Source organism: Pipra filicauda, unplaced genomic scaffold, assembly GCF_003945595.2.
Source record: "Pipra filicauda isolate LSUMZ 115617 unplaced genomic scaffold, ASM394559v2 scaffold487_size526621_pilon, whole genome shotgun sequence".
In the NCBI taxonomy this organism is placed as follows: domain Eukaryota; kingdom Metazoa; phylum Chordata; class Aves; order Passeriformes; family Pipridae; genus Pipra; species Pipra filicauda.
In genome coordinates this window covers 159,972-180,832 of record NW_024104628.1, presented here as the reverse complement: position 1 = coordinate 180,832, position 20,861 = coordinate 159,972, and the positions used below count along the sequence as shown (strand labels likewise).

Sequence of the window (20,861 nt, the reverse complement as noted above, 5' to 3'; positions counted from 1 at the left end):
CCCCGCCCCCCGGCTCGCGGTCGGCGGCGGGGCGCGCGGCGGGCGCGGGGCGCGCACGGGGCCCGCTCGGCGGTTCCCATGGTGATCGCGCGCGCCGGCCCGTCCCGGCGCTCCATCGACCCGACCCTCATCCCGATCCATCACCGACCCGCTCCCCCCGACACCGCACGGGGCCATGTCCCGCGGGCGCTGCCCGCACCTGCTCTGGGACGTGCAGAAGCGGAGCCTGGGGCTGGAGGAGCCCGGATTGCTGCGGAGGCACTACCTCGGTAAGGGCGGGCGGGACGGGGGGTGGGAGCCCTTCCTGGCGCCCCGCGAAAGTGAGGAGGGGGCCGGGAGCCCCTTCCCGGCGCCGCCGCTCCGCCCCTCGGCCGCGCTGTCCCGCGGCTCCCAAGTTTCCTTGGACACCCCCCAACATTCCACTCGACCCATCCCATCCCACCCCGGGGGTGCTCCGGGACCTCCGTCCCCCGCCCCAACCCCCGGCGGTGCCCCAGGACCAGGCGGTCCCTCCGCTTCCCGGAGGAACTGTTGCACGCGGGGATCCAGCGGGGAACTTGGGCGGCGGCGGCTCGGGATAGCCCCGGGATCACCCTCGGAGGCCGGGCAGGGTCCGGGTTTGCCGGGAACAAAGCGCGTGAACGCCCGTGGGATAATGGCGCGGGCGATCCCGGGGTGTTCCCGGGGGTTCGGGAGCCGGGACGCGCCCGGTGCCGCCCGATCCAGCCGGGATTTGTGTCCCCGGCTCTCCAGCCCCGCGCTGCCCTCGCTCCCACACCCCATCCAGGTTATTTCCACTTTGGAAGTTAAACCCAGCGCTACTTTCAGTTCGCGAGGCCGCGGGGACGTTCCCGTGGTGTGGAAGGAACTATCGGTGTGTTCTTTGTCATGGCGCAGGTTTCGTGCGAAACGTTACCAAAAATATTTAAAAAACCCCACTCCACAATATTTATTCCCGTGGCTTTGGAGGTGTGGCGATCCATCGTAGTGCCGCCGTGGGTTTTTGGGGAGGGAGGGGGTTGCTCTCCGGGGAAAATGGGTTGTTCTTTTGTGCTCGAGTGGCAAAACAATTCCTGCCTTTGAGTCGAAACCTCCGAGTGCTCGAGATGGAGCTGATTTACAGCGCTGTAAAACGTGTGTCTTCTTGTGCCTCCCAGGCGTCTCTGACCGTGGACGGTATTGGTTTTCCTCTTGTTTCGTGGTGGAATTTAAGGTGGGATATCACATTACCGAGCCTAACTCGGTAGTTTTCTGCCCGTGGTCCCTGAGCGCTCAGTAATCCACCGAAGGAAATCAAGGTCATTGCTGGCTGGTTTTCACACCAGCGAGGGGGGGGTGTGTGTGTGGATGTGTGTGTGGATGTGTGTATGTGTCTGTAGCACCCCCATGCACAGAAGTCCCTTGGAAAGGAATTTTGAAGTCCTAAAATTAAAAAAACCCTAATGGTCTAACTGCTTTTGACTTTCGTTATGTCTCGACAGCTGCTTTTGGTCAAGTCTTAGCTGAGGATTGTCCTAACTTTTAGTGATCAATCCTTCTGACTGAATTTGGGTTTTTTTGGAGGGGTTGGGGTTTTTTTTAGTTTTGTTTTTGTTTGATTTGGGTTTTTTTTTCTGCTCCAGTCAGAGTAGAAAAGCTCAGTGTTAAAATTAGGACTGTAGTGTGCAGATTCTGAAGAAGCGCTGTAAGACCTTTTTGGTCTTTTCCCTTTTGCTATTGCATGATTGTGTCTCTGACAGCTGAAGTATTAAGATTTGATCAGTTGAAATCATCCTCCTGGATTTACTAAGATCTCTTTTCTGGATGCTGCTCCAATAAAATGTACATAACTTTAGCTAAGAACAAAATTCCTCTGGTGGCTTAAGGTTAAGGTCTCGCATTTACTGTTTTTCATTTAACCTAAACAACTTCAGCAGCTTTATTGCCTTGAGAAAATAGGACCTGGGAGAGCCTTCCCACTGAATTATGTTGAGATCCATGTTGGTGGTGGCAGGAGATGCTCAGTCCTTACTGACTCCTGCTTTTAAAGAAGAGGTTGGTACATGGTGTGCTTGTCTTATGGAGCCACTGCACTTTTGCTCAAAATGGTGTTTATGGCCTTAATAAACCAGATGTAGTTGCTTGTGTGCAGACTTACAAGACAACAGGCCCATTGTTGTGCCTTTTTGTCTGTAGTTTAGTGTATATGTGGGTCTTTTCCCTTTCAGACTTTGGCAGTTCCACGTAGGAGCTTTGTTGTTTGGATGGGTAGCCCTGGTTGTTGGTCATTGCTGACCTGATCTGAACGGGAAGGAAGGTTTCTTCCTATTCATAATTTTTTTAATAACGTTTCAGCAGTGTGGCTGACAGAACAAGTGCAAGTCAAGCATTTCATTTTGACTTAGAAATAGTATTGGGAGACTTGAGGCACTGCCCACGTGCATTTGTTTTTTGCTTTTTGTTTGTTTGGGTGGATTTTTTTTGGTAAATTTGTCAAAGCCATTATGGATGTCAGTACAAAATTAAGAAGTTTATGTACATCTTCATTGTCTGCTGCTGTTTTTCAGCCACCAAATCAGATGAAAACCCTTATAGCAAGTCCATAACGAGCAATGCAGTTCACAGTGTGTTGGAGGGAAGAGGTGTCTGTGTGGATGGTGACGGCATAGTGAAACATTAATTGGGATAAAATCAGTGTTATGCTGCGATGCAAAGTACCAGAAATATTGAAAGCGACTCTATATTGAAGGAAGACATCTGAGAACTAATTGCTGTTTCCTATTTACTCCGTGTTTTAGTTTCATGTGAACTGGCAATCAAGTGACACTCTATTTATAGCCCCTTTCAGCTTTTGAAAACAGCTGCTCCAGGAAGGATGTGTGCATCGTATTGTACCTTTCCGTGTGGGTAATTCACCCGCAGAATTTATGTCCTTGCAAAACTCTGTCTGATTTTGCAGGATCCCTAAAGAATTGCTCTGAATCCTAGTCAGTTCTGGGCGGAGTTCCACAGAAACACCTCGAGAAGGTGGGGCAATCCAAGCATGCCTGGGATGTGTCCTTCAGAGGTTGTCCCTTGGTGAGAATTCCCGCTGTGGTGAGAGAGGGAGAATGTGGGTCTTAGCAATGTATCTGTTAGCTACGTTTTCTTCAGCATTTGTAGGCTAATTAGTCTCAATTTCAGACAGTGCTTGTGTCTGTATCTGAAGTCTCCAGAGAAAGCCAATCCTCAGGGAGGGCTGTCAGTAACTCTTCTTCTCTTGGATTCAGTTTGGGCGTCCTCTTAGCCCAGTGCTCGTGGGAGGAGTCCTGCTGCTGGGTCACGGATGGAAACTGGGTATCGGAGGACTCGCAGTTGTTAAAAACATCACGTTGCTTTTACACTGGAAAACATTGATAGGAAACTGTAGCACTTAAATTAGTGAAGCACTTAAGTTCTGCTTTGAAACTGGCAAATGTAATTATCAGCAGCGATACTTTCAGAAGACTCTCAGAACCTTTGTTGCAATTTTGCATCGTTCTTTCAGTGACTCCTGGACTTGTAGGTTCTCATAACAGGGGAAGTGTTCAGTGCCAGCACAATAAAAGGCCTCTACGTGGATTAAATGCAGCATATAATTATTTGATTGGAGAAATGGTAGCATGGGTTTCTTGCAAGAAAGAAGGGATCCATAATTTCCCTGAAGTATTTAATGTGATGGTATTATTTATTTGTATTTATTTGCTTTCCTGTGAAGGGTTGTGCTGGTGAGAGTGGCTCTGTTTAGCCAGTAGGAACAATGAAGACTTTTCCTTTTCTTTTACTCTTTTTGTTAGTTTGTTTTGGGGTTTTTGTTTGTTTGTTTGTTTGTTTGTTATTTTTCTTATCTGACATATCAGGTTATCCAGAGAAAGTCTGCCAGTCTAAAATAGTCTGTAGAGAGGAACTGATGCTGGTTTTTAGCTTGGAGTTGGAAGTAGTGGTGCTTGATAGAATGGAAGCAAATATCAAAATAATCAGTTCTTCCCAATCTGTGATATCCTTGTTCACATACTATATTCTGAAATCTTCTTGTGATGTGAAATTTTTAAGCTTACCAGATATCTTAGAGATAGAGCTGTGATGTCTGAGCTTCCACTTCCCCCTCTTTAAAGATTGTTTCATATCTTACTAAGTTTTTATCATCCTGTTATTTAAGATTGGGGAAAGGTTTGAAATGTACAAATTCGCTGTAAGAAAACCAGTAGTGAGGTTCATCGTGGTCAAATTTTGTAAAGTTTCAACAGTTCTTACTAAAAAGACAGCTGTGAATACATTATGTAGGTAGGGAGAACTTCCTGGGAACTACTTAGGTTTCAGTAGTTCCTCCTCTTTACAGAGATGAACCTTAGTGAAAGCAAAACTAATTAGAGTTTTAAAGTAAGTTGATTGCCCGGCTCACGGGCAGGCTTGAAAAACAGGAAAAACAGGCAAGAGCAGCTGTTTACATGCATGGACAACTGATTAGTTTTGATATTGACTGTGTCACATTCATTAACATATTAGTTTGTAAAACCAGTAGTGGTTTGTGGAATGTAGATAGAATTTGGTTCTTCCTAAAATATATTGCGCTGGGTGCTAGAGTGAAGTCAGTTCCTTAAAGTGCTGTAAACTTTCATTCTCTCTTTTGCTTTTCTTGACCAAACAAACAAACAAACACAAAGCCCAGCAGAATGGAAACTAGAACGCTAGGGAGAACAACCAGAAAGAGAGGTGCTGTTTTGCCCAGTTTTTGCTCCAGCTATATTTGAACATGTGGTGTCTTGGTCTTTGAAAATAATGCAGAGTAAGAAGGGTTAGACAGCTTTGCTATGATCAGCTTTGTAGCTGGTGCTCTTGCAGACTTGGCAATGGTCACAGTGTATTTAATCAACCTTTCTTCTTTAATTCTTTGCATAATACCTTTGGTGTTTAGTTATTTTCAGGTGGACTGTTACATTTCGTATCCTAAACCTCCTGTATTAATTTTCTCTTCCAACATGAGTTAAAACCACTCACCTATCACAGCTAAGCTCCAGAGGGGGTTTATGTTATTTTTTTTCTTCTGCAAGTCTATCAAATTAACTTCTGCTTGAAGAAGGACCATTATAAATTAGCCTGATTGCCTGATTATGAGGACACAAATCTGCTGTTTCAATGTAAACAGTGTAACTTCCTGATGTGCATCATTTTCCACTGCACTTCAGGGTGTGCCCAGAAACCAGTTCTGCAGTGATATATTCTGTCACACACCAAATGGGAAACTGGACTGACTGAAGATTTGGGAAAGATATAGCTCAGCTATATCTTCTTCAGATTTTTTTCATCAGAGATGTTTTCTGAATAATAGAAAAAGGCAGAGTCAGAATTGAAATTCACGGTGTAATAAATGAATTAGAGGAAAATACATCTGTGAGACATCTTTAACGTGCTCGATCTAATTTTGGAAGGAGGCAGGAAACATGAGGAAAGCAGGAAATTTGGTACAGTCATTGGATTTTCACTGGTTGTATAGAAAAATTTAAGACATATAAGAGCATTGCAGAAAAGAGATGTTACTTCTTAATTGAAATAAACACAAGAGAGTACAGTGATCAAGTATTGCCTTAAACTGGATATGTTTGGAGTTTTTTCCCTCCCCTGTTAATAAAAGCAAGACTTAGTGACTGCAGTCCTTAAAAAATTACAGATGAGCAATTCCAAGAACAATGTGTCATCGGGACCTGTTGATAACAAATTGAATTTGGAGGAGTTTAATAAAGAGACTGTGTCTGAAACGAATTCCCTGATATTATCTCGTTTAAATTGGTACCGAGGAACAGAAAGGCACAATGTGTACATCTCAAACAGCTTTTGGGAAAAAATGTAAGGGCTGATCCCAGCATACGAGATTAATGATTTTTTTTTTCCTCTACTTCAAAGTAAATCACCTTAGATAATAAATATGCCCAGGTTAAATGCTTTAATATCAGTAAAGGAAAATAAAAGCATAGCATAGGAGAATCATCTGGACAAGGCAACAAATCAATGCTGGGTGGTTACAATTTGGTACATAGCAGAAAACCAGAAAGAGATGTGAGCTGGGAGGGAGGATTAAGGTTGGATGAGTATTCCTGGTGCCTGAGTGCTGAATACTTAGTTTTAATTTCAGTCTAATCAGCCTTCTGTTATCTTTAGGATTATTTCCCTTGTAGACTAACCGAGCTATGGAGGTGGAGGTGCAGGAGCCAGTTGGACCTGCAAGTAAATTTGGACCTCTAAGTAAATTTGATAGCTTGTTTTGCTATTATCTCGGAAATCTTTGCTTGTAGTTAATATCATTGACCTTTTCTCAGTTACGTCTTTCCTGTGTGTTTTGTGGTTTAATTGCTATGGTTTGTGCTACTACTTTTGTCTTCTCAGTGTTGTCCAATTTTGCTACTTCTGTGACAACATGTTGATGATCATTTTTAGGTATTTTTTTTCTAAAAAAAAATACATGCAGGATCTGGGATTACTCGGTGCCTTCTGTCACTCTGCCCTGAATAAAGAGAATAAATTCCAGTGTTTGTTTTTAGGATGCTGGGGATTGATAGGAGTACAGTTTCTGGTTTTTATGTATTAACATCAATTTGTAAAAAACTGTAGACCCTTACAGATCGCATTTTTATATTCTTCAGTGGCACTAGTTTGCAGAAACTTGGTTTTGGGGTTTTGTTTTTTCCTTTTCTTTTTTTTTTTTTTTTTAATACTACTGTGTAGATCAGATATTGTTATCAATTAACTTATTGAGTTTTGATGTTTTAATTTAATAAATGACCAACATTTTTGCTGCTGTTGTATTTTGACATATGACAACAACATTAATGGAAGGTGGATTTCTGGCTTTGCATTCAGCTGGAAGGAAATGATCAAAAATTGGTACAGCTGTTTGAGATTGCTGTTTTCCGTCCCTCAAAAATTCAAGAGGCATTTTGTGTTTTTGCAGTTTTGCTTGAAATGGGCTGAAGTACGCAGATGTACTTGTGCTTTTTGATTTTAAGGGATTAACCTTACGTGTAATGTCTGTGCACTGAACATTAATCATGTGTGTTAGTGGCTGCCAAGAAGTGTGAGTGTGTTGTAGGCCTTGTATGTATAATTATAATATTTGAATTAGTCTCAGGATGCAAATGTATTTGCTTTATATTCTTTGGAGCCTCAGTGTTCTCATGCAAACAGCTGGAAACTGCAGAGATTTGTGTGCACTTCAAACATATTTTCATTTTTGATTGCAATATTTCATTGAATTTACATTGTGTGCTATTAAAGACAATCTTTGTACCAGGAATGTGCTTACTTTGTAAACAACTGCCTGTGTCTTGATCCTGAGTGTTTCAGACAGCTCTGTAGTTAAGTTGTACCTTGATCTTCTAATAATGAGCTTTGGTTACATGAAAGCTGTCTCCTGCTGCAAAAACAAGTCGTGTACAACGTGTACTGGATTTGTATTTCAGGATGAGGCAGTGATGTGAGAGATCCTTCAGATCTCTTTCTTTTATTTATTTATTTTAATACCCCCTCCCACCCAGTATCCTTCTTCCAGTTGGATTGCTTCCATTAACTGCATTAGGGTAGGCCATTAAACAAATCTGTGTTCGGTCTCTTTTAAGTTGCTGCACTGCAATACTATGAGTTCTTGTGACTTTGCATGTGATTTCTGATCTTCTATCCTTGAATGTCCCCAAAATAGTCTGGTGGGATATAACTGATCATGTATCAAGAACCTGTTGACACTTGAGACTAGTCCTGTCCCAGCAGTAAGGAAAAAGATCAGTCCAGACACAAAGTGGGCCAGCCTTCAAACAAAGGTCGATTTTTCACAGTTTAAGTGCAAGTCTTACTGTTTTCGTGTCTTTGGGGCTTAGTGAGTTGCTGATTCAGACATGTCCCAAATGTTTTAGCGTGTGTTGAATCGTTAAATATTGAATGTGAGTATCGTGAGTCTGATCTGCGTCACATCAGTGAATTTTAATATCCCCCTTTTTCCCTCCTTTTGTTCTTCAAGGATTTACAGGCTTTCCTCTGGGGAAATGGAATGTGTCATTAATGCTGACTGCTCTCTACTTAGTAGATATCATGAGGCAGATGAGGATCCAGCCTTCTCTTCCCTGTGAACTGAATGTGTTCAGACTCATTAGTGACGTTTGTTCAACACTTACTAAATTATGAACCTTCACTGATATAGAAATTAAAACCTTTATATCTAAAACCAATACAGAAATTAAACCATTAAACCAAACCCACCTCTCTACTTAGGTTACATGGCTTTGTTGTTACTGTTATTGCGATGTGTTCCTGTTATTTACCTTTCCCTGGAAATGAGGAAAAATGTGGCTCCTTTTCAATTTCTTTTTATTTTAGAAACACTGTTATGTCCTGAAAACTCTCTTCAGTGGAAAAGGAGTCCCTTGAGTTAAACAATAGGGTTATTTTGTCATCTAGGATGTTTAAGGCAACAAGCAGTGTAATTTTTAAGAACAAGGGTGGTTTTTTTTCCTATTTGTTTTTAAATGCTCAATGATAATTTAACCTATGTCACAGTGTTAACTTAATAGTCATCTACCAGCAAGACTCAGCTTTCTACTTGATCTCAACTTTTGACATCATCTATCTTCAAACTCTAATCCTGGGCAAATTCCAAGTGTTTACACTTGGAATCTTACGGGGTTATGACCCGTATCTGTTGTGGTACCTAAATCTCTATTTATAATTTCTCATGTTCCCTCAAACCCAGCAGTGTGCAGTGCCTCTAGTACTCAGGGTTGAATGGTATGTTTAATTAGGTGGGTGTGCAGAATGGTAAATGCTTTAATTCAGTTCCCTGTGTCCAGGTTCTTGTTTTCACTGGGACACCTTTGTGGGAAAGGCAGGCCCTGCTTGGTTTTTTTTGCTAGAAGACATGTCTCTCTAGATACCTTGGTAAGCTCCTGTATAATCACTTAATCTGTTTAAAAATGAGTATCCAGTGAGCTTAAACAACTTTAAATAGTAGGCTTTTGTTTATCCCAGAGCCTTTGTCCGAAATTGGTGTGAGTGGTCCTGGTGGCTGACCGGGAGGATCAGCAGCCTCTCCCGGACACTCGGAGGTAATGGAAGCACTGCAGCAGTACTGGACACACACCTCTTCAGCCTGGACATGCCTGCTAGGAATGTGCCCCTCTTAAAAGCAGATTCCAGTAATTTTTCCTTCTGCTATGATTTTCCAGACCCCAGGACTCATTTTGGGTGAGAGTTCGCAGGTGACAGATCCTGGTTCTGCTGTGAGCGGTTCAGACTTTTGTGCTGGGGTAGAACAATCCCCCTGTTCCAGCTTCTTGGAATCATCTTCTCTTGCTGGAAAGTGGAGCTCCTAATTAACCTGGGGTGTTACACAGATAGGTAGTGCTTGAGAACACGTACCTGATGGGTGTTACCCAGTGTTGTAAGGATTGTCTGGGTTACTACGTTGATATCATTTTTATAAGAAAATATTCCACATACATTGCTGTTCCATGTAACAGTTTCAGATGAAGACTTTTCAAAGTCAACAAAAAGAATTTCCAAAAACATGTTGAAACCTGCAGTAATGCTCCTTACTCTGATTTACAACATTCTGCATAATATTCCTTTTTTGCCTTCAGTTAGTGGAAGCCTCCTTTGATTCTTTTTGATGAGAAGAAAGCAGGGCTCAAGTGTATTTTTCTTCATCTGGTGACTCTTTGGTTTTGTGTTGCCATCTGTTTCAGAATTTCGAGGTGTTTCCTTGGGAGACATATTTTAGTGCTGGTGGAGAAAACAGAAGAAACCTTTTGCATGTGGTTAATCCTGGATCCAGTTAATCACTTGAGCTGTTTCAGATAGTTTTGTGTTGAGAAGTGTAAGGTGGTACGTGTTATCTTTTTGCCTTTGGTTGTCTTTTACATAGATACAGCTTCTCTTTGTTTTGTCACATGAATAATGAATTTTGTCCTCTGCTCTGTAGAAATTAGAAATATTCGTGACATAATATAAAAATTTCAAGTGCCTTTATCTCAGTGAGCAGTTTGTATATGATCACTGGACTACTTTAAGGGATCCACTAAATATCAAAATTGCTGAAAACTGGCATTTTTTTCTCCTGTTGCAAAACCACACCTGTTTTACCTTCTGCTCAGCTGCAATCTGTGGCAGGAACAATACAGAAGAATTTACTATGGGCAGTGTGAGGGGGCAGGAGAGCTGTCAGAATATGGTGTACTTGTGAATGAAATCCACTTAGCACTAGTCAGCACAGCACACTCACCTGACAACTAGTGCTTGGAAAGAACAGATAAAATGCCTCCTCTGAGACAGGGAGTTGTACTTTATGCCACATTTCTGTCACTGAGAACACATTGAACAATTGATATTAATACAGTTGGATTTTAAGTGTTGAGTATCTTTCGGGCATGATAAAACATGGCAAATATCAAACAGAAATTAAACACATTGGTGTGTGTAGCTTGTAGCATGTAGTTTTGGAGCCCAATGGGAACTTATATTCAAGAGTGAACACTTGATATCTGAAATGTGTTTGCAACTTAATTACAGCCTTTGCCACAAATGCAAACAAATCTTATCTGATGTTACAGCAGAAGCAAACCTAAGCAGGACTATTTTTCAAAATGCTTTTTAATTACCCTAAAATGTATAAAACATTGCTGAGCTGCCTTTTTTTTGTTGTTGTGGGTTTTATTTGAGGTAAAATTTTGTATCAATATATTCACCATGGGATATTACAGGCTTGCTGGGTTGCAATTGAGGGCATAGCATCCTGTCTTCTGTAGTTTCTGTCTTAGTGTTGAGAGCTGAAGGTTTTGTGTTTCTTAACACATAAAGCTCATTCCTTAAGCCTGTCTTAGGATTTGAGTTACCAGCTTGATTAACACCAAGTTGTTTGATGCTGGGTGTTTAGTAGCAAAGCTCTTACGTATTAAAATGATGAGTCTCTTCTGAGACACTAAAATATCTTGTGTTTTCTCTGTAGTGTTCAAATTTTCAGACTGTGTGATGTATCATTAAGAGCAGAGAAAAAATCAGGTTAACCTGTTTTGAACTTAAACCATAGTAAAGTAGTTGTTCATAGTCACTTGAAAGGTATTCTTTTAAACACTGGCAGAGCCAGGATTATAATTTTTTGGCATTTATACAGTAGTACAGAACAATAAAGAAATATAACTCAGGGCCTTGTTCAAAGGACTGGAGGTCACACCGATGGATTTGGTTTCTGGCAGCACTGCTGGTTCACTCTTTCCTCTGATAAATTGCTTCAGTTTCCCGTGTCACAGTTTGAGTGACTATAAAATGGGGCCACTGTCAGCCCATACAGCTAACAAATTATTTTCAGGATTTTAGTTCATCTTCAAGAATTTTAACGTACCTCGATGAAAGTTAATTCAGTGCATATTGTGTGTAGTCCTGCTTACTGTGTGGTAGATGGAGAATTCTGGTTGCTGAAAAAACAGCCTGTTGAGGTGTGGATCAGAAGTTATATTGGATAACGATGTAGAGTTTGAGCAGAATAAACTGTATACAGAAGAACTGGACTTGCCATCTTTTCGTGGAGTTGCTTCAGAAACCCGTAAACTCTACCCTGAAAAATCAGGAGTGGTTTTGAAATGCACTTAGAGTGCAAGATAACATGTGCTCTGCATTGGGAACAGATGTTGGCTCCATTTCAGTTTTAAACTAGGGCATTCCAAATGTCACAGCAAGCCAGCGCTGAGGGACTTGGCCTTGGAAAGAGCCAGCTTGATATAAATGAGTGTTCATTTGATAAATGGGATCTATTACTGAATAAGGGTTGTCTTTTAGCGTCTCATGCCACGGTGGTGCTGCTTTGGATCAAAGTGTAGTTGTATTTCTGTAGAGCACAAATGTACTTTAAAGCTAAAATGTACTTTAAACCTTCATTGTGAAATGATCTGTACTTCTTCAGTGGGAAATTCTGGAGCACAGTTTTAAATATAAGAAGGTTTTACATGCTCAAAGCATTTAACTTCTCTGCTGTCATCAGTTCCAAAGCAGCTTTGACTCAAAGTTGCTTACAAAAGAAAGGCATGTGTACCTCTGCCAAAATAGCCATGTAGAAAGCACCTGATCAGCGATTCCTGAACTGAGGATTGTGACCTAAACGGTGCCATAAGGATGGTGAGCCGGGAATACAAGGGACACTGTGGTATTTTGGTGTTGCTCCCTGAAGCGAGATTAGAGCTGTGAATGCTTCCAAACACCCAAGTTAGGTAATTCTCCAGATGGGAGCAGCAAGGCAGCCTTTGGTTTGACCTTGTGTGTGCAGTGGATGTTTTGTAGCAATAAAGTTACAAGGAAGCAGCTGCAGTTTCTCTTTTGCCCGCTTTTCCATCTTTAAATTTATATTATGAATGACTCAAGGTGGTGCTTCTTTCACAAATAGAACATGGCCTTGGAAATGGTCCTCTAGTCTCTAGATCAATATATACTAAAAAAAAATACTATATTGAGGGTTTCACTGTACCTTGAGGCTTCAGCAGTGCATAATGTTTGGTGAAAATGGGTAGATGGATAAAAACTGAAAGTATTATTGATCGTTCTGCTGAGAGTGGTACTGGACCTTGAGGCTTCAGCTGGTGCACAATGTCTAGTGAAAATGGGTGGGTGGAGCATTAGCTTGATAGCTTTCCAAATTTCAGCTTCGTAAACACTTCACAGGGGGCTCATCATTGCCATTTGAAATTTAAGAGGGCTTTTTTTGGTTTGTTTTATCGGATTCTTGTCCGTAGCTTTACCTGAGCAGTTTCAGAGCAAACCCCATGTGTGCTCCACTGTCCAGTGAGATAATCTTGGTGATGACACCTTGGTCACTTGATCCCTGTCTTAGAGAGGCCCTATTTGAATATAGGAAACGATATATTGAAACACCCTCACAGAAAGAAATGATTCTGTTTCTAGTGGCAGTTCTTAGTTAAGGGGACAGAGGAATAGTTTCTGGCTCTCACAAGAGCCTGCACACAGTATTGGGTGGTGAAAAACCAAAACATGACACAGGTCTTGATGCTGATTTTGAAAGAAAAAAGTACTCTCTGGGGTTTTGTCAAAGACTGGGGTCTCCTCCATCGTCGTAGTTCAAAGGGGAGCCAGGAGGGCTCAGGTATCCGTGGGATTAATGGGAATGAGAGTTAAGGATTGTGAAGATTCTTGTCACCTGTGAGAGCAGAGTCTTTGGCAGTCCTTTGACTGTTAGAACATCCAACAATAACAGTTGTGATGCACCTGAAGAATAAAACAAAACAACCCAGAAAGGATTGGGTTTTTATTTTTTTTTCTGTGATAAAAATGGGTCAGTGACAAAAATAATCAAGTGAAAAGTACTCTAGTACTTATTGCTGAGCTTTGTTAGCAAACCAGTGAACCTGTGGAAGTCATTGCTGAAGTACAAGGAACACAAATTCACTGACTTTACTCAGCTTTTAACAACAGCAAATGCAGAGGCAATATTTTCTTCAGGTCAGTTTATTAGAGTACTTCAGTTTTTTCTTTCACGGTGGTTCTAGTTTTAAGTGATAAGACAAATTAGAAACAATCCATTCAGTTGTCTTATGGTGTTTAGTACTTAATCAAATAGGTTTTTGGAGGCAAAACATTTTAACTGTTTTCTCCCTTGCCCCCTCTTTACTTTAGGGAATAAGGAAACCATAAGTGTTGTAGTTTTGCTTGTATTTAATTCCTTCCTCGAAACAGTACTTAGATAGATGGTGATCAAATGATAAAAAGCTAATCACATATATAACAAATAACATATACTAGCATGTGCAATCCCAACACATGTTTTTAGTGTTTTTGAAATGGGCAAGTGTTAAATATATGAGTCACCTTATGTCTGCATCTCAAGTTAAACATTTACTGAAACTTGTATAGGTACAGTGTCCTTATTAAGACCAAAAAATCCTAATCTAACAATGAGAGCAAGTCAGTTCATATCTAATTTTGTCAACAGACTTCTCTAAGGAAATAAAAATTGCAATTGAAGATGGGATTGGAATACAGCTATTGCTTCTCACTTGCTGGTTTAAGTGGTTTGGATTAAGACTAGAGCACACAGTAAGGAGAGAAGAGTCTGTTGCTCTGCTTGTTTTTAAAAATTAATTAGTGATCTTCAGTGTGTGTGCCCAGAGCATTCTGAGCAAGCACACCTCACATCCAGATCTGTGATATGCAGTGCCCAAGAATCACCCACTGCTGTCAAATGTTTTTGTTCTGCAACTGAAAGTGTGATGGGACTGGCAAACACTGGATTTTTGTGTTGGCCTGTGGAGTATGCCTTTCTTAATGAAGTTATGCTTCTGGGGGTCATGTCTTACTGTATTTTGCATTACAGTAGCAGCCCAGCAGCAAATTGTTGGGTTTCTGTCATGCAGAGTGAGATACAAGGATGCAGCAGGTGATATTTCCCACCTCTGTATTCACACTTACTTACAAACAAGTGAAATCAAATTAGCCTGAAAACAGAAATCTTCATTGAAAATACAGAAATCATTCTGTGATTTGTAAAAATAATAGGATTTAACTGAAAGGTGGAAAACACAACCATTAAGAACCTATGGTCAAATCTGTTCCTCCAGGGGAAAAAAAAAATGGATAAAGAAAGAATAGTGAACTAGAATCACAGAATGGTTTGGATTGGAAGGGACCTTAAAGATAATCTAATTCCAATCTCCCTGCCATGAGCAGGGACACCTTCCACCAGACCAGGTTGCTCCAAGCCCCATCCAACCTGGTCTGGGACATTTCCAGGGATGGGGCAGCCACAGCTTCTCTGGGCAACCTGGGCCTAGGCCTCCCCACCCTGACAGCCAACAATTTCTTCCTAATATCTAATCTAAACCTGTTCTCTTGCAGTTTAAAGCCATTCCCCCTTGTCCTGTCGCTACATGCCCTTGTAGTTCTTTTCCTGATTCGGTTGTTTCTTCAAAGGGAGGTCAATTTTGAGTGAATTCCATAGTTTCATATTTGAAAACAATGCGGCCGAGCATAGATCTACAATTTGATATTTTTACCTGGAATTTTGTTCTGACAGTTGTACAAACACAGAGAAAAAAAGTTTATGATCCTTGAGTTTAAATGCTTTTAGGATTCAAGTAAAAATATCAGGTTCATCAGTATTTCTGAAAGTGCTTTCAAGGGAATATTAGGTTCATTATAACTTGCTTTCATAGAATGGGGGCACTCTGAACTAAATGAAAGCTGTGTGCTTAAACATCTAGTTCAGGAAAAGACCACATTTTTGTCAATATACTTTATTTTTCCCTCTTCATGTGTTTTGTACAGTGGTGCTTTTAAGTGCAGTGGTAAATCAGTTTGTATATGGGGAATAAGTACATAAATTTCTGGGGGCCTTGCCTTATTCAATATGCATTTATAGATTTCTTGTTTCCCCTTCATTTCTTTCTCTCACATTATCTTTCCAAAAGTTTCCACTGCATTTTATCCCTTAAATATATGGGAATGTTACTGGTCTTAAATGTTACTTTTCCAAATGCAACGTTAATAACAAAATTGAAGCTGGGTTTTCTCTGGTTGAAGAGGAGATGTAGATTTGTAGGCAATGTTTGGAAGATCACCTTTCAGTTCTTTACTGAAATAACGATACCATATGAATTGTTTCAAGATTTACGTTTATATTCTAGTTCTTTATTTTTAGGTTTTAAGCTGTGAGTGCTCATTAGCAGGGTCTTAATTACTTCTTCAGTGTTACTGTTTTTAAAAAGTAATTAATTGGTGTTTTTCTTTACAGGGAGAAGAGAATTTATCCAAAGATTAAAACTTGAAGCAACCTTGAATGTGCATGATGGATGTGTAAGTCACCTGTCGCTTTTTTCTTTGTTGAAAGACGTTAAATTTTGATTTTGTTGCCATGGTAATAGTTCCTTAACTTAAAAATGCAAATACTATGCATTAAAGCTGAGCAGGACAACTCTGTTTGCTGAGACCTATATCTGAATTCTCTAGGTATTTGTTTCTTAAACATCTGACACTTTATCTTTGAACCAAAGTGTCTGATCCTTGTCTGTGTCTAGCGCTGAATGAATTAATACCCAGTGCCAGTAAAACACATTCGTGCCTTTTCAGTTAGGACTCATGTTAAAAGGTATTTTTAGCAGTTTCTTGCTATGTTGATATATTTTGTATTAGTGTTTTGAGTGATTTATTCTCCAAGTCTAAAAAGCAAATGATCAAGTGCTACATGCTTAGTTAAAGAGACAATGAAAACAAAACCAAGCCTCCCCTGAAAGGCAATACCATAACTCGAAATATTGTTTATTTGAGTACTTAATTATTGAAAGTGGTCCAAATATTTTAGATCATATTCCTTTAAATAAAAGGTTTCACTTAAACTAGGTAGAGGGCAAAGAGGTTGCCATGTTACCTTCGATGAATAGAGCAGAAATTCATGACTCTCTAAGTCTTTGTTGTACAAGATATGTGAAAAGTGAAAGTATGCTATAAAAAAAAAGAAAATTTAAGGGTAACTTTCATACTTTACCATCTTTATTTCTAAAGCTATTCAAATGTAAGGATTATTTTAGCTTGAGTTGCTTGCACCTATAGTTTTAAATTAAGGAATGTTATAATTGCTAACTGGCACAGGAGTGGTTTTAAAGAAAAAGTGTTGTTAACGGATGTTAACAACATCCTTCTTGAGATCAGAAGGATGATTTGGATGTGCCTATATTTTTGAGAGACTAGAGAGACTGGAGAAGGCAAGGATTAGAATTGCTGTGCATAAAATGTCAGCTACTTCTCCTGTACTGGCTACCACTGTAAGTTTAATGTTCTGGTACAGATGGTATTGACGTAATGAAACAAATGCATTGATTTCTCTTTTTTTTTTTCTTTCAAGAAATGTTATAAGAATGATGTAAGGCCTCTTCCAACCCAAACCATTCTAGGAATCTATATGTAGAAAGTTTTTTATATATCAATTTTTTATATTCAAGATTGTAACAGTGTTTTTTTTTTTACTTTACAATTTCTCTTCTGGTAATTTTTCTTCTCCTCAAATACTTAAGATGAAATTTTTCAAGTTTCTTTTCCTGAAATTGATTGGGTTTTTTATTTTTTTTTCTTAGTTGTCTTGTAAAAATAGTATTTTTTTCCTCTAAAAACAGAGGACAGGAAAATAGGGTTGCTTCACTACCTGTTAAAAATGGAGTGACTGATCTCTATTTTAATTTACATCTGTTTCATGTAATGAAAATTGCAGATTTGGTGTTGGCTATTTGGTGTTTCTTGGATCTATCTGGTGGATATGTATTTGAAAGCTACTTTTGATTTGACTGTCCTGGCTTTTAAAAAATGCTTTAACATGTGGCTTAACTTAATTGTTTCCACGGGAGGAAAATGTTTTAATTGCGAACTTACAGCATCACTTGCAGGTGTTTAAAATACTGCTACAGTTTGAAAACAATGTCTCTAGAAGGTGAATTTGCTCAGAACTCTTCACCTTTAAAGAATGGGGTATTGGGAGTTCTGATGTCCTTACTGTGTGGTCTTTTGTGAGGAATAATCTTGTATGGCCAACAACCACTCAGTGTCATTTCTTACTATTTGCTTAAAAAACATCTGTGAAATAAAAGTCAGAGATATTACAATGCTCTTACTGATTAAAGTCATTATACAATCAATGGTAATTAGGGTCTTTTATTTTTTTTATTTCTCACAACTGCTGAGTCAGTATGCATTTCAAATATGGGGAATAAATGCCTTATTGTCTTATTAAGGGTGTTCCTGGATTTGGGTTTTTTGGGGTGGTTGGGGTTTTTATGAGGGTTGGATGGCAGGGGTTTGTGGGTTGGTTTTGGTTGCTGTTTGTTTGTTTGGATGGGTTTTTTAGGAACTTTTGCATTGTTCTGTTGGATAAGTTGTGACTTATATTTTCTATATAAAGCACACTGTATAATTGGACAAGGTGGACAACTTACTTAAGGCAAGGAACTTTTCTACTAATTGAGGATAAAAGTAAAGCCCAGATTCCTCCCTGCCATTTGGTCTCTTGTTACACAAAAGAGAGATCTGATGGGAAATACAACAGTATAGTCACACTCAGGTGGGGATATCTGTGAAGAAAGGACTAGTTGTTGGAATTACTTCAAGTATACTTGCTCTTGTAGCACTAATATTACCACAGCACCTTCTTGTTTGAGGTGTATTTTCATCTCGCAGTTTAGGTACCATTATCTTTGAAACAGTCCAGTTTTCCACTTGGTTTGAAGTCACAGTTCCTAACAGCAGTATGTGAGGTAATTGAATTACTTTACTGATGTCTGCTTGTAACCTTACCATCCTTCCAGGGCACGATTTCCCTCTTTCAACAGGATTCACATTGTCAGATTCAGTGAAGTCATACGTGTGCCAGAAGTTGCCATTTTCTAAGCTCTAAAGGGAGCTTAAGGTGATGAGGGAACATATGGAGCTACGTGAGCTGTTTTCTTCGTTAAGTAATTAAATCCAACGGAGAAACATTAAAAGCCAATCAATTTGGACCACCAGCAACGAAGCCTGAGGAAAGTAGAGGATAAAGCAACTCTGAACCATATTGAATTGCATTTAAAATATGGCTTATTTTCTTCCTGTTTTGGCCCTTTGAAAGCTGAGGAAGGTAGAGATGCAGAATGTAGATGGAGCCTTTGACATGATCAAACACTACATTTTTAAAGTAAAGAGGATTACCTGGAAGAATAATTTTTCATTTCTTTGTATAGACATTTAGATCAGTAGCAAACAAGCATTCTTTGTGGCACACATCTCCTTCAGGATGGCACTTGGGAGGCATGACTACATTTTTAGATGTAGTCCTCAAAGCTGTGCTTGAATTAGTACAGGAAGTTTGTATATTGTTAGAATGTGCAGTTTTTACCTTGTCCTCCACAGATGAAAAGCACTGCCTTTTCCACCCCTTTCCTTGCTTGGGAGATCTTCCTGGTATTCCGAATATCTACAGTCATTTTTATTTCCTTTCCTCTATTTCTTGTATTCTGTTAATTCATCCTGTTCACGAAAGAGTTGATTCTCCTGCCACTTGGCATAGAAGTGAGGACTTTGCTTTTTCAGTTTTTTTAAGATTGGCTGCACTGCCTCCTGCATTGTCTTTGATAATAAATTTGTATTTGATTAATTGACTAATGAATCAAAAGTGCCCAGTGCAAGGCTAGATGAGTGACAAATTAAATTAGATACAATTAATAACGTGGAATACTTAATAGAAAAAAGCTAATTACACACACTTTCTTACCTTGTTAGTAACTGTCTGCCATTGGTGATTAATCTCTCCTTTCTTTTGGCTCTAACACCTTTTCCCAAGAATTCCAAACCCTTGGTGGAGTTACTGTTACATTATGCTTTTAGTTGGGTGTTAAGTGGCTGTGAAGGCAGCACATATGTAGCTTTTCTACAGGGTTTTGAAACACAGACCAATTTTCTAGCTAGTCCTCATTTTAGAGGATATTTTAAAAGTGGGTTTGCTACCAGTGGAACGAGATGAGAACTTTTATTTATCTGCTTTTATTGAGCATCTCTTTTTAGTGATCCTTGTGCCATTTTATTTGGGTTATTCAGAGCTGGTCAATAGGTTGTCCTGAGAGCTGTGTATATTGACTGATCACTTATTGGAAAGTCAGTGTTGTCTGGAAAAAAAAGATCAAGCTTATCCCACTGAGAGCCTTTGTTATTTTTTGGTTTATTTATGGACAGCAATATCGAGAAGGTGACTGGGTACAGAATAAAAAGCCTGTTTAGTTATAGAGCTCTAGTACACATCTGGTCATGTCATCTCACTTCAAGATTTTTTTTGCACCAACTTTGGCCTGGGTAGAGTGTGTTGAAATTGCTCCACTGAGGCAATCATTGCAAAGAAATTGGAATTTAAAAGGAGAATGATTGATGTCTTGAGTAGGCTTGTGATGCTACAATTTATATAATCTTGTCTCCCCTTTGCATCTTCAATGCTTTCTCTGCTTTCCTGTCCTTCTGATTTTGATTTTGTACATAAATATACACATCCACCCCCTCAATTTGTTTAATTCCTTTGCTAACTCTTCTTTCTCACATCGTGTTTTTAATTCTTTTTGGTAGCTTCCTCGTTTTTTTCAGTATTTTGTTTTGGTTTCTATTCCTGTATTCCTATATTAGCATTTTGGTTTCTTTAGGGCAATGATAACATTTTTCTGCCTGAAGGGAAATGTAGATGAAAACAAACATTCTTGGGTTTAGTGCTTGCTCTAGCTGTAGTAGTGTGCTATGTTTGACAACACTTTCAGAGCACAGTCGCTGTCAGGACAGGTTATTTCGATGGCAGATGGTTCTGGGGGCTGGTTGAATGAGTGGTTCTTGGTGATTGACAGCCAGAGTTATAAGATCATAAAAGTGGCCATGCAAGGTCACACCAATGCTCAGTTGAGCCCAATAACTTGGCCCTGAGAGTGGCCAGTACATATTTTTGAAGGAAGTTGAGACAGGGGAAGCAGACAGTGCTTGATGGGTATTTTAGAGAACACATCAGACTTCAATGGATAGATGGAAGTAAAGACAGTGCATGCTTGTTTCTGATAATTTTTCATTTTTCTTTGATAAATATGTATATTCTTCCACTTCTGATGTTTAGAACGTTCCATGACAATGATTTCCAGTTTCATTAAAATGCCAAGTGTGTCATGTGATGGTTTAATTTAAGGCCTTCCATTCCTATACTGTAAAGATCCACAGAAAATTATTTCTTACTTTTTCCCTGTCAGTCAGGATTTCATAAGCATCAGGGTAGTACAAATTATTTTGTTCTTGCAATAAAAGTTGTTAGATATCTCTGAGCACCCTGGTAACTCTTCGTCACAATT

At 39.7% G+C, this 20,861-nt stretch overlaps 1 protein-coding gene across 3 annotated transcripts in view; it reads left to right on the top strand.

Moving 5' to 3' along the window:
• The first annotated feature begins 27 nt into the window (after positions 1 to 27).
• Positions 28 to 20,861, top strand: part of DCAF6 (DDB1 and CUL4 associated factor 6) — an 81,574-nt gene continuing 60,740 nt past the window's right edge. For all 3 annotated transcript variants that reach the window (XM_027722393.2, XM_027722397.2, XM_027722358.2), the window contains exons 1-2: positions 28 to 269; positions 15,767 to 15,828. In XM_027722393.2, coding sequence (XP_027578194.1) covers positions 176 to 269; positions 15,767 to 15,828 — 156 coding nt within the window. In that variant the 5' untranslated portion in view covers positions 28 to 175. The remainder of the gene's footprint in view (positions 270 to 15,766; positions 15,829 to 20,861) is intronic.